The sequence below is a fragment of the Stegostoma tigrinum genome, chromosome 21 (genome assembly GCF_030684315.1).
Source record: "Stegostoma tigrinum isolate sSteTig4 chromosome 21, sSteTig4.hap1, whole genome shotgun sequence".
Classification (NCBI taxonomy): Eukaryota; Metazoa; Chordata; class Chondrichthyes; order Orectolobiformes; family Stegostomatidae; genus Stegostoma; species Stegostoma tigrinum.
The window spans coordinates 31,000,054-31,014,483 of NC_081374.1; the positions used below are offsets into that span (position 1 = coordinate 31,000,054).

Here is a 14,430-nt window from a genome sequence, read left to right on the forward strand (position 1 = left end):
ACTTTCACAGCTGCTTAAAATGGACACTGGATAAGATTCAGTAAAATATTTAACTGTGCATTCATTTATGACCACAAGTTTTGCTTCTCATCTCTGGTTCTTGCAACAATTACCTTAAATCTGTCTCCTCTGTCAAATCCTTCTGTCATTAGAAACAATATATCCTTATTTTCTCTACTAAAGCCCTTTACAATTCTGAACATATCTATTAAATCTCAGCTCAATCTTAACAACCTCTAAGAGAAAAAAAACAGCTTCTGCACAGTTTTTAAGATGCCGTTCTAGTAAATTTCTCTAGAGCCTTAATAAGATTTTGAGCCTGATGCTCAGAATTGGCCACAATAAATCTAGCTGAATCCAAACCTGTCTTTAGTACTTGTTCGTGTTTCATGTATATGCAAATATAGGTAATCAATAATCAAAAACTGCATGACAGGTAGATAAGGGAAGGTGATTAAAAAGGCATATGGATACTTGCCTTTATTAGCTGAGGGAGAGAACACAAGAACAAGGAGTCTATGTAAGAACAGTCTAAAACACTGGCCATGCGATAGCTCTGTAACTTGTGTACAGTTCTGGTCAGATTATGTGAAGGATGTGATGACATGAGACTGCAGAGAAGATTTTTTAGGATTCTCCCTGTAATGGAGGGTCTGAGCTATGGAGGAAAGATTGGATAGGCTGGGGTTGTTTTCCTCAGAGCAGCAGAAGTCGAGAAGCAGACTGATTAGAACTCTATAACACTTTACAACACTATCTAAATTCTGGATGTGAGTTTGCTCGCTGAGCTGGAAGGTTAGTTTTCAGACGTTTCATCACCATTCTAGGTAACATCATCAGTGAGCTTCGTCGGAGGCTCACTGATGATGTTACCTAGAATGGTGACGAAACATCTGAAAACTAACCTTCCAGCTCAGCGAGCAAACTCACATCCAGAACCTCGACCTGAGCTACAAATCTTCTCAAAACTCACTTTATCTAAATGCTTGTAGTATTCGCAACAAAGTAGATGAATTAACAGCACAAATCCTCTTGAATGATTATGATGTGGTAGGCATCACAGAGACATGGTTGCAGGGAGCTCAGGACTGGCAGTTAAACATCCAAGGATTCACAACATATCGAAAAGACAGGGAGGCGGGCAGAGGAAGCGGGGTTGCCTTGTTAGTTAAGAATGGAATTAAATCTACGACACTAAATGACATAGGGTCAGAAGATGTGGAGTCTGTGTGGGTGGAATTGAGGAACCATAAAGGCAAAAAAACTATAATGGCAGTTATGTACAGACCTCCTAACAGTGATCAGGATCAGGGGCGCAAGATGCACTGAGAAATAAATAGGGCATGTCAGAACGGCAAGGTCCTGTTGATCATGGGGGACTTCAATATGCGGGTGGATTGGGTGAATAATGTTGCTGGTGGATCCAAAAAAAGAGAATTCATGGAATGTTTGCAGGATGGCTTTTTGGAACAGCTTGTGATGGAGGCAACAAGGGAGCAGGCTATTCTGGACTTAGTGTTATTTTATGAGCCAGACTTTATAAAAGACCTTAAAGTAAGGGAACACTGAGGAGGCAGCGATCATAATATGGTAGAGATCAGTCTGCAGTTTGAAAGAGAGAAAGCAAAATCGGATGTAATGGTGTTATAGTTAAATAAAGGCAATTACAGGGGCATGAGAGAGGAATTGATGAAAATCGACTGGAAGCAGACCCTAGCGGGGAAGACAGTCGAACAACAATGGCAGGAGTTTATGGGTGTAAATGAGGACACAGTACAGAGGTTCATCCCAAAGAAAAGAAAGATTATCCGGGGTGGGATTAGACAGCCATGGCTGACAAAGGAAGTCAGGAAATATATCAAAGAAAAAGAGACAGCCTATAAAGTGGCCAAGAGCACTGGGAAATCAGAAGATTGGGAAGGCTACAAAAACAAACAGAGGATAACAAAGAGAGCAATAAGGAAGGAGAGGATCAAATATGAAGGTAGGCTAGCTAGTAATATTGGAAATGATAGTAAAAGCTTCTTTCAATACATAAGAAACAAATGAGAGGCAAAAGTAGATATTGGGCCGCTCCAAATTGATGCTGGAAGGCTAGTGATGGGAGATAAGGAAATAGCTGAAGAACTTGATAAGTACTTTGGGTCATTCTTCACAGTGGAAGACATGAGTAGTACCCCAACAATTAAGGAGAGTCAGGGGGCAGAGTTGAGTACGGTAGGCATTACAAAAGAGGAAGTGCTAGAAAAGCTAAAGGGTCTAAAAATTGATAAATCTCCTGGCCCTGATGGGCTACATCCTAGAGTTCTGAGTGAGGTGGCTGATGAAATAGTGGAGGCTTTGGCTGTGATTTTTCAAAAGTCACTGGAGTCAGGGAAAGTCCCAGATGATTGGAAAATTGCTGTTGTAACTCCCTTAAGAAAGGATCAAGGCAAAAGATGGAAAATTATAGGCCGATTAGCCTAACCTCAGTAGTTGGTAAAATTCTAGAATCCATTGACAAGGATGAGATTTCTAAATTCCTGGAATGCAGGGTCAGATTAAAACAAGTCAGCATGGTTTTAGTAAGGGGAGGTCATGCCTAACAAACCTGTTAGAATTCTTTGAAGAGGTAACAAGTATGTTAGACCAGGGAAACCCAGTAGATGTTATCTATCTAGACTTCCAAAATGCCTTTGATACAGTGCCTCACAGGAGGCTGCTGAGCAAGGTGAAGGCCCATGGTGTTCGAGGTGAGCTACTGGCTTGGATTGAGGATTGGCTGTCTGACAGAAGGCAGAGAGTTGGGATGAAGGGCTCTTTTTCGGAATGGCAACCGGAGACAAGCGGTGTTCCGCAGGGTTCAGTGTTGGGGCCACAGCTGTTCAACTTATATATTAATGATCTGGATGAAGGGACTGGGGGCATTCTGGTGAAGTTTGCCGATGATACGAATTAGGTGGACAGGCAGGTAGTACTGAGGAGGTGGGGAAGCTGCAGAAATATTTAGACAGTTTAGGAGTGGTCCAGGAAATAGCTGATGAAATTCAATGTGAGTAAATGTGAGGTTTTGCACTTTGGAAAAAAGAATACAGGCATGGACTATTTTCTAAATGGTGAGAAAATTTGCAAATCAGAAGTGCAAAGGAATCTGGGAGTGTTGGTCCAGGATTCTCTAAAGGTTAACTTGCAGGTAGAGTCCGTAATTAAGAAAGCGAATGTAATGTTGTCATTTATCTCAAGACAGTTGGAATATAAAAGCAGCGATGTGCTTCTGAGGCTTTATAAGGCTCTAGTTAGGCCCCATTTAGAATACTGTCCCCAATTTTGGGCCCCACACCTCAGGAAGGGCATACTTGCCCTGGAGCGTGTTCAGCGGAGATTCACATGGATGATCCCTGGAATGGTAGGTTTAACATATGATGGACGGCTAAGGATCCTGGGATTGTACTCATTAGAGTTTAGAAGGTTGAGGGGAGATCTAATAGAAACTTACAAGATAATGTATGGTTTAGAAGGGGTGGACGCTAGGAAGTTGTTTCCGTTAGGCGGGGAGACTAGGACCCGTGAGCACAGCCTTAAAATTAGAGGGGGTAAATTTAAAACTGAAATGAGACGACATTTCTTCAGCCAAAGAGTGGTGGGCTTGTGGAATTCATTGCCACAGAGTGCAGTGGAGGCCGGGACATTGGATGTCTTCAAGGCAGAGATCAACAAATTCTTGATCTCAAAAGGAATCAAGGGCTACGGGGAGAGTACAGGGAAGTGGTGTTGAAATGCCCATCAGCCATGATTTAAATGGTGGAGTGGACTTGATGGGCCGAATGGCCTTACTTCCACTCCTATGTCTTATGGTCTTATAAGAATATGGAGGAATATAGAATGGATCGGAAGACACATTTGCTATCAGTAAAAAGGTCAATAACCAGAAGGCACTTCGGCCCTCTTTGCTGTCTCGCTGCCCAGAGTAGTTAAACATTCTCTTCCAGTCATAACTAATAAACAACTCTAAAGTGCCACCCACCTCCCTCCATCATCTTAATTGCTGCCCTAACTCTAATCATGTTATTCCTCAAAAGATCCACCGTGCATAGTACTTGATTAGTTCTGTACTCAACTCAAAGACAATTGGAGAAGAAAGCCTGAGTCCAACTGCCACTCACTCCATTGCATAAATGCATCAAAGTCACCAACCCCACCTCCCCCAATTATTCAAGTTGCTACTCATAATCCCATTTTTATTGCTGTGGCAATTGAAACTTAGATTCAATAAAAATAGAATTAAAGGTTCTCTAATGGTAACCATTTTGGAGGGTCTTGAGGCACAGTGTAATGTCCCTACTTCTGAGCTAGGGTGTCTGGGTTTGATACTATTTATTTCAAAGGCATCTCATAATATGTTGATTAAAAATTTCTCTCCAAATGTGTCTGTATAACTTCAGTTAACAGAATATCAATCAATAGCAAGACTGAATGAACCAGAACTGGTACTTTGTCGCTGCGAACTAGGCTTTTTGATTCTATCGTGTACGTTCAACAAACTAGGATAATTTCCCTCCATATTCACGATATGTTTTTGCTCATCCAACTCAAGTGAAATTCTTAACCACTCTTTCAATAACTGCAGATTTTCCTTCTACCACACTTGCTTTGATGACCTCCCACTTTTATTGTTCAATACAGTAATTCATACAATATTTAGTAGGTGAGAGATGGGGGTGGGGTTTGAGGTGGGAGGAGGAGATACCTACTAGCCTCATCCCACCCCCTTGACCTGTCTGTCCTTCCTGGGCTGATCTATCCACTCCCTACGTCCCCACCTCCACTCACCTTTATTGGCTCCATCCCCACCTCTTTGACCTGTCCGTCTCCTCTCCACCTATCTTCTCCTTTCGCCATCTTCTATCCGCCTCCCCATCTCTCCCTATTTATTTCAGAACCCCCTTCCCATCCCCCATTTCTGAAGAAGGGTCTAGGCCCATAACATCAGCTTTCCTGCTCCTTTGATGCTCCATGGCCTGCTGTGTTCATCCAGCTCTACACCCTGTTATCTACACTACATTATTATTCTCGAATACAGAATTTAAAATCCTCAACTTAATTTACAATCCCGTTGAAGCCATTTCAGTCAAAATGTCAAAGTTCCTCCAGTATGACATCCAAGCTGGTACCCATAAGGGTTTTATGGCCTCCAGTGCATTCCTATCTTCTCTACCACAAGTGGCAGTCATCAGCTACAGTAGACCTGCTATCTAGGGTCGCTGCATATCTCCTCCGCCTTTAAAAGCTTAGGATCAACCCTGTTGACTTTCTGCTATGTAACAAGATAGCTACTGCTGTTCAACATCTATTTGCTTTGGGATATATTATGTTTAACACAATAATTGCAAGTACAATCATTAGCTAATTTCTTTTAAAGTTAATGAGATGAATTGCAAGTGGAGACTGACACCATAAAAGCATGCTACTCACATTCTTTCAATCAGTTCTTTTTCATCCAATGCCTCGGGTAGGTCTCGCTTATTCCCAAGAACGAGCACCTAGAGAGATTTTCCAGATTACTCAAGATGTCGTGCCTTGTAAATATTTAATCAGTGAAATTTTACAAGAGTTCATATTGCATGCAAAGACTCTGAGGCTAAAAGTAGTGACACTAGTAAAAACTTGCCTCTAAATAAACACCCTTCCAATCCTCAGCATTGCCAAAATGGATCATTTAAAGTATGTGGCAGTGAAGTTTCTTTTTCATTGATAATAATGAATTCAAAATCTCTATTTTTGTATTCAAAACCTCTCTTGGAGGCAAATACAAAAGAAAAATGTACATTTTAAATGTAGGCATTTCCTTCAATCAGGGAACAGTCGGGACCAAGGCAATGCAGACGGAGTGAAAATGCAGCCAGGGAACAGCAGATGCAGTGCCATGAATCAACTCAAGATGTGACAAGGGAAACCAGATAAATGATTGACTGAGAAGAAATGAAGAGTGGAGAGATTGCGAGAGATGGAGCTGGGCAAGGCAGAGCAGCTTCAGAATTGGGAGCAGTGATGACACTGACTGAGACAGTCATTTACAACAGCAGGGAGGGGTGGCCCGAAGCCAAATCACATCAAAAATTAAAAGCGCATAGGGCAGGGAAGCAAAGTTAACATAGAGGAAGGATCTAGATAGGCATTTGTGAAGCATGCAGCCTATTGTGGCAGCAGGTTCTTTGCTGATATGACAGAGCCGACTGATACACTTTTGTCATTTTGACAGCAACTCAAGACAGGCAGACGGTGGACTCCAAGATTTTGTTTTGAGGGTGGGGGCGAGGAAGGAAGTATGTATAGTTAGGACAACATATGACCATTTGACTGCACAGCAGTCTCTGGTTGTCAATCAACTTAGTTATCAATGCCATTGGACAAAGACATTGCACCTCCAAGATACTGTGGTAAGTCAGAGCATCTCATTCAACACACATTAATAAGAACCCACAGAGGCAAATTTCATCCCCTAGGAACTTCTGAACAAGCCCTATAAATCTGTAGCCATTGGAGAAGGTCAAAGATTAGGAACTCTCTACAGAGTAACAACTCCAGACTCTACAAAGTCTGATTGCTGCTAACAAAGCTCAGATGCCAAAACAGCCTACTTAACTGCTTTTCGTCATTTATATAAATGATTTGGATGTGAATGTACTATGGTTAGTACATTTGCAGGTGGCACCAAAATAGGTGGTATAGTGGAGTGTTAAGGTGATCCCAGAGTACAACAGGACCTTGATCAGATGGGCCAGTGGGGTATGGACTGGCAGATGAAGTTTAATTTAGATAAATGTGAGATAAATGTTTGGTAAGGCAAATCAGAACAGGATGTGTACATTTGATAGTACCCTGGGGAGCACCGACAAGCAAAGAGGCCGAGATGTGCAGATGCATTGTTCCTTGACAGTAGTCGCAGGTAGACAGGGTGAAGACAGCATTTGGCACGCTTGCCTTCAATGGTCAGTGTATTGAGAATAAGAGTGAGGATATCATGTTGCAGCTAAGGATATTGTTAAGGCTACTTTTGGAATAATGTGTGCGATCCTGGTCACCCTTCTAAGGGAGGATGTTGTCAAACTTCAGTACGCAGAATAGATTTACAAGGCTGTTGATGGGACTGGAGGGTTTGAGCTATAGGGAGAGGCTGAGGGGTGACCTTATAAAAACTTATGAATCAAGAGGGGTGTAAATAGGTTGAATAGACAAAGGTCTTTTTCCTGGGATGGAGGAGTCCAAAACTACTAGGCACAGGGTCAGTGTGAGAAGTGAAAGATTTAAGAAAAGGACCTGAAGGGGTAATATTTTCCATGTAAAAGGTGGTGATGGTATGGAATGCGCTGCCAGATGAAATGGTGAAGGCATGTGCAATTATAACACTTAAAACGCATTTGGATGGGTGTATGAACAGCAAGAATTTACAGGGATATGGGCCAAACAGGACTAGGTCAGATTGGAATGTCTGGCAGGCACAGATGAATTGGATTGAATGATGTGACTGTAAGACTGTGACATCTAACAGCTTCAGTATGCACTTCCATCACCAACATACACAGTGCAGCAGTGCATACCATTTACACAATGAAAGCAACAACTTATTGATTCCTTTAATAGCACCTTCTAAACACAACCTTGAGGCTCTAAAGGCCAAGGACAGCAGTTGGGTGGGAGCACACCACCTGCAAGTTCTCCTCCAAACTACATACCATTCTCACTTGGAATTATATTGGCATTTCTTCACTGTCACTGGATCAGTATCCTGGAGCAAGTTCGCAACAGTACTACATTGTACTGCAGCAATTCAAGGTGGTGGCTCACAACGGTAATTGGGGGTGCAAAATGAATACTGGCCTCGTCAACCGACATCCCGTCAATGTTTGTTTTTTTTAAACCAATTAAACGTTATTGCTTTTCACACATGACTTAAATGATCAAATATGAACACATTTAAAGAAGTGAGCAAACAACATTTTTGGATTTTAGTGACTGCCACATAATAATTGAATAATTATTTCATCTTGCATCAATCATTTAAATGTTGTAAAGCAGCAAACTCAGCAAATAAGATGAGAACAATTATTTGCATGCAAAATTATTATCAGATAACTATTGATAGGATATATTATTTTCCTGAGTTTGCACAAACTGAGATTTCACTTTTTGGATATGCGTCCCTTTAATTTGGAATTTTTAAAACATTAACACATGGGTTTCTAAGCTTTAGCCACATACACAGAAGCTTGAATCAGATACAGAAAGTTCTAAAGTCTGTCACTGCTAACATGCTTTCATTCATCATGAAAGCAGTACAAAATAGAAGCGTGTGCCTATTAACAAAAATGGTATACCATCCTTAACAGTACGAAAAGGAAACATTTAGTCTCAGTCATACAATACCAGAAATAATTTTCCTGAGACCATGTCACTACTTCTTAGAAAGCCATGTAAAGAGAATCAGACAATATAGCCTAGATTTAATCTAACTGTTTAAGTCCATCTTCTTAAATATGCCCTTCCATTGTCAAAACAGGTCCATAAATGTTCCTTAGTCATTATGCTTTTTGAGCTAAGTAAACAAACTTTAAAATGGAAATCACGAAGGCAAGACACAAAAAATGCTAGAAATCTGCAGTATAAAACAAAACGTTCAGCATAAAAGGAAAGACAACGATAATAAGAACGTAAATTTAATATCAAAGTCACCTCAAATCTTTCTTCATAGATGCTACATGACCTGTTGAGTATTTCAACCATTTTCTGTTTAAATTTAAATAGATCTCCAACTTGTATCATGTACACATTTTTGCAATTTTTGACATTTTTCTGAAGTTGAGCCTGTTCAATACTTTTATATGATAAGAAAGGCCAATTGCACAAGTCAAAAAGGTACGTAACTTTAGCATTTCACACTAACTACACATCTGCATGTTGGAGGTCAATCAGATCAACATTGTAACTAAAACAAATCTCTTTACTCAAAAGGAAAACTTTTAAAATAGTTCAATTCTAATAATGGGAATGCTGACAACAATAATTTATCATTGTATTCACTGAACTGACACTGGAGTATCGTTGTGGAATAATAGTCATGAGAATAGCATGTTTCTAGCGCATTATATTGATCCGAAAACTCAAATTGCCTCGAATTCATACTTTTAACCGTTTCATTACAGCCTTGCTGTCAAACCCACACTCTATTCAAGAACTAAGATAGCTTCTCTTTACAGATAAAAGATAAACCAGAAACAACACCAGTAGCATTGCCTTTCAGTATGTAAGAAATTTAAGAGGACAAGATGATATTATTCCACCAAAAACTAAATTTTAACTGGCTGCATACACAACACAAAGTCTTTTGTCTAAATACCAGAGTTTTGTTAAATATTACATTTGGAAGTATTTTCAGTATTTTCATTTGCACAATGCAAATTCTGTATCATCACAACGGTAGAGCTTCATCACCGAAATCAATGATTAAAAAAAATTCTAGAAGCATTTGCTTCTAATTCTAAGACTTTGAAGATTACTTTGTTTCATTAAATATTCAGAATACCTAAGTTTGATTCATTATAAATGGAAAACGAATCAACATACCGGGATGCCCTGCAGCTGTGGTTTCTCTAATAAATTATGCAGTTCATTCTTTGAAGCTTCTGTCTTCTCATGGTCTGCAGCATCCACCATGTAGCTGAAAAATGCACAAATGTGAAGCTTATGAAAAATTCTGTTTGGAAGCCACAGTAGATAATGTGTAGCTAATCAATAAACATTAAGTTCTCTTTATAACTTGTGTTCAGGCAGATTTCACAATCAGCACAACTGGTTTTGGCACCCTAGCTTAGTGATAATTGCTCATCAATCTTGGTTCAATGCAAATGGAATATTAAATAAGCAAAGGGGTGGGTTTGATTTTAATGTCCATCTCGATACCAAAGATTATTTCACTTAACATACAATTAATAGATATGATCTGATGCCCACAGGAACAGAAGCATGACAATGCTTTTGAAATGAGAGAGGATGACAGGAAAGTACAGAAAATTGTTTCAAAAGGACAAGATATAGAAAGAAATAGTCAAAGAAATGCAAGACAGCTAACGTCTAACTAGAAAGACAAAGAAGATGACCTCATTAGGAACTTTCATTGTGATATCACCAAATAATTTAAGATAGAACAAGCTGTAAAATGATAGAGGTATTGTAATTAATTTTCCCCAATAATGAAATAATTTAAGTACTTACACAATTGCACTGACTCCTCTGCAATAACGTTCCCACATGCTTCTAAATCGAGGCTGTCCGCCAATGTCCCAGAGCTAAAATTAAGGGAGGCAATTAATACAAAATATTCTGAACAAATATAGTCCAAGTTTGAATCTGCTCAGCTTGTTTCCTGCCGTACCTCCTTTGGCGGTCACAGATCTGACCTTACTGATAATCATGCAACAAGTTGACAAGTGATTTTCTTCTTCTCTCACAGACGTTTTACTGCAAAATGTTATAACTCGCATCACAAAGATCAAAGAAAACTATCTGCACAGAGGCTACCCAACACTTAAGACCCAAGTATTTTAAAATGGATCTTTAATAGCCACTTGCAAAGCAATCATGGTATAAATCACGACTAAGTTATCATGTCTTTGTAATTTGAAATCCGACAAGGCTCAAATCCATAAGGATCTAAAGTGTGCCAGTCAATAGAAATCACTAATTTTTTGACTGGAGGAAAATGTTCATAAGCAGGCTGCATGAGACAACCTTGAACCAAGAATTATAATGCAAAGTGAGACGAAAGTTAGTTTTGTCACAGACACTTAGTAACAAGATCCTGTTTATGCAGGTGATGCTGTAGAAAATGGGAGGATATTCTATTTACTTGAAAAAGAATGGCTGATTGCAATCTTTACCACCCCCATCTCCCCAGTAGAGTACATGCAGGCATGTTATTGGTCAACATTAATTGAAGATCAGTCCTTTCAAAATTTACCAAAGATTTTACTAAAGAAAAAATTTTAGGAATGAGATATCTTTATCAAACATCTGAACTGCTGAAAAAGGATACTTCAACAAAGGTTTTTGTTTTATGCTCACTAATTTCATCAATTTGCAAGAATACCAATTCGATGAGGAGAAAAACATCTATATTACATGAGAGGACTACATGTGACTGGTTATCAAGGAGACAAATTGGCAGGGGTTGTTGCCATGGAGAGTGTACCTATTAATGCTGGTTGACAGTTAATGGCCAGCTTTACTTAAATTTAAAACCAAACAGTGTCCAATATTAGAGATAGTTGGTACTGCCGATGCTATAGAATCTGAGATAACAAGGTGTAGAGCTGGATGAACACAACAGGCCAAGCAGCATCAGAGGAGCAGGAAAGCTGACGTTTTAGGTCTGGGCCTTCTTTTCTGGAGAAGGGTCCAGACCCGGAATGTCAGCTTTCTGGCTCCTCTGATGCTACCTGGCCTGTGCTCATCTAGCTCGACACCTTGTTATCTCAGTGTCCAACATTAGATGTGATTCTGCAATCAGACAACATTTGTTACACAACTCTGAGCAGACAAATACTAGATGCTACATCTATTTCTAGATAGGGCCTTCTCCTTTGCAGAGGGAAATAATGTGTAGAGATATGGAACATGTTTTAACTCACCAAAATAGGTAACTGCTATTTTCTGGTTCATTTCTTAGGGCAATGACGGAATTAAAATTTAAAGAAAACTTGAGTTAACTGCCAATCATTAAAAATACATTCTCCATATCTCCCAGAGATATTCTGAAATCCAATTTAACTTCAATTGTAAGATAGCACTCTGATTCATTCTTTCATATGTTAATCGTCTTGAAAATATCAATCATTTATTAATGGTTTGTTTCCCTTATACCCCAGTGGGTCACAGTTAGTAGTGTCCGACCTCTGGACCAGAAGGAGTCAGTCCAAGCTGTCCTAGAACTGTCATAAAATGTCTGACCTGGTTGATTAAAAATACAACACATTCCCCAAAAGGCTACTAAGATAACATGGAACCACTAAAGCAATTTGAATGACTGACTAGTGCATCTATTATCAACTTCCAGTGATTTACAATTATCCCAAATGATACATCTAAGAAATTCACAAAATCTACTGGCGTCTTTTAAGATGTTAATCACTAATGGGAAGTCATCACTGCTCATTACAGCTTCGCTTATCATTTCACTGAGTTTTGTAGCTTTCTGCAACAAAATCAAAGTATTTTGTGACCTGCTTTGCTCAGTTGTTTGGAGTAGAGGAATATATGCTATCACATCCTTGTAAATGATACATCAATTAAGTAAGATCTGAGACAATGAATTCAAGATAAATCCATCATTAAATCAAACAAGTAACAATGTCTCAATTAAAAGCCACCTGCTTAATGTGTTTGGAACTAGTTACTTCAAAATAGAAAAGGTAGAAAAATTGCCTATAACAAAACAATACTAAGGGAATTCAGAAAACTACAAAGTATTAATAGATAGATCACAAATAGGGAGACATAAGTTAAACAAATATGTAGAAAATAGGTGAACAGTGTATAAAAAGAGAGATAACCTTAACCTTCCAAACAATATATATCAGTGATTAAAGTTTAGAATTATTTATACTACCTACAAAATCACACATTGTGACAAAAGTTAACTCATCATTTAGCAAAAAAAGTCGGTTTTCATAACTATAACACTACACATTAAAAACATACAGCAACCTCTGACTTTCTTTCCTCTGCTGATAATGACAGTTTCTAGTAAACAACTTGATATCTAATCCACTCGTTCAACCCAGTTTGTTACTCCTATTCTGTTTAAATATGGCCAGAGTGACACTGAACGGTCACAGTACTAAAGTCCTACATTGGTCACAATTTAAACATAGGAGCGTAATATTAAATTTATCAGTTAATATACCCAAATCAAACTTAATTAGTCATTAACATTAATTTCCCCAAAGCCTCTACCAGAATACACTTACAAACCAATCATCACTGTCATCTCAGAGTACAAGTGTTAGTTTTACCCTTGAATTGACATTTTTGCAAAACATCTTCATGAATGCAAGAGAAAAGGTTTGGAAAAAAAACTAAAAGTCAATACCCAGCTTTTATATTAACAATAGCTACAATTTGAAATATTTAATATTGCAATTGAAAATTGGAAAATGCTGATGAGTTAGGATATTTCAGGTCATTTTTACACTGCATATTCTTATTAAATCTAAGCATCATGCCACTACAAGCAAAGTACACGGCAAAATCAGAAGGAGCTAAATACCTTGATGGTAACATTTCCTTTGGTAATTTTTCTCATGTTGAATCCGACTGTTGGTATCATGTCTTCACTAAATTGTCCAGACTGTTGGCACAATAAAAAGACTGTAGTAAAACAGACCTTACCATAGAAGGTAATTAAGTATACTGCAATACTTCATAGGTCTACTCAAAAAAACTGCACTGCTTCATATTCACCTTCCTTATTCAATAACATGTTGGTGACTTCTGTTAAACGGATTTCCAAATGAAATGTCTGAACAACACAACTCAAAAGTATGTACAGGAGATCTGATGAAAAACGTTGTAACTTTTTTTTTAATAAAAGATTTGATTACATCAAGGCCCTGATCAGAGTACAATTACACAGGTATGGATATTTGCATATTTCATACTTACAAAAAGACAAATACCAGAAATAAACAGGTATATGTAATTTAACTTTAAAATACTTTTTCAACAAAGCAAAAAAAAAGGGAGGCATGGTTATGGACTGCTCTCAGTAGGAGTTACCTAATAGATTTAAGAAAATTTCCTTTCCAATAATTGTTAATATGCGCCACGGTGGCTCAGTAGTCAGCACTGCTGCCTCACAGTGCCAGGAACCAGAGTTCGATTCCACCCTCAGGCGACTGTCTGTGTGGAGTTTGCACATTCTCTCCTTGTCTGCATGGGTTTCCTCCAGGTGCTCCGGTCTCTTCCCACAATTCAGAGACGTGCAGGCTAGGTGAATTGGCCATATTAAATAGCCCATTGTGTGCAGGGATGTGTAGATTAGGCGAGTTATAGGAGGAATGGGTCTGGGTGGGATGCATTGAGGGTCAGTGTGGATTTCTTGCATGTTTCACATTTACTGTATGAAAGCTACAAACCCAGTGTGCGTCTGAAGTCTGACATCTGTGCTTATAACAACATGAAGGGCAAAATAATTTCAGTGAAACACATTAAACGTATTTGTCTTCTGTTCAAAGCATTTTATGTTATTGTTTTCACAGGATGTCAATGTTGTTGGCTGGCCAGCATTTATTATCCATTATGAATTGCCAGAGTTTATTTTGAATTCATTCTTATTTACTATGCACCAAAATAGTTGGGCTTAAACTACTGAACAACTGACAAAACAAAGAAGACACA

General features: G+C 38.8%; 1 protein-coding gene across 1 annotated transcript in view; it reads right to left on the reverse strand.

The window, feature by feature from the left end:
- Positions 1-14,430, reverse strand: part of LOC125462775 (ADP-ribosylation factor-like protein 8A) — a 42,998-nt gene that overhangs the window by 12,159 nt on the left and 16,409 nt on the right. Inside the window, exons 2-5 of the mRNA XM_048553126.1 lie at positions 13,301-13,381; positions 10,249-10,322; positions 9,601-9,694; positions 5,452-5,519 (exon numbers count right to left, since the gene is read on the reverse strand). Of these exons, the coding sequence (XP_048409083.1) occupies positions 5,452-5,519; positions 9,601-9,694; positions 10,249-10,322; positions 13,301-13,381 (317 nt within the window). The remainder of the gene's footprint in view (positions 1-5,451; positions 5,520-9,600; positions 9,695-10,248; positions 10,323-13,300; positions 13,382-14,430) is intronic.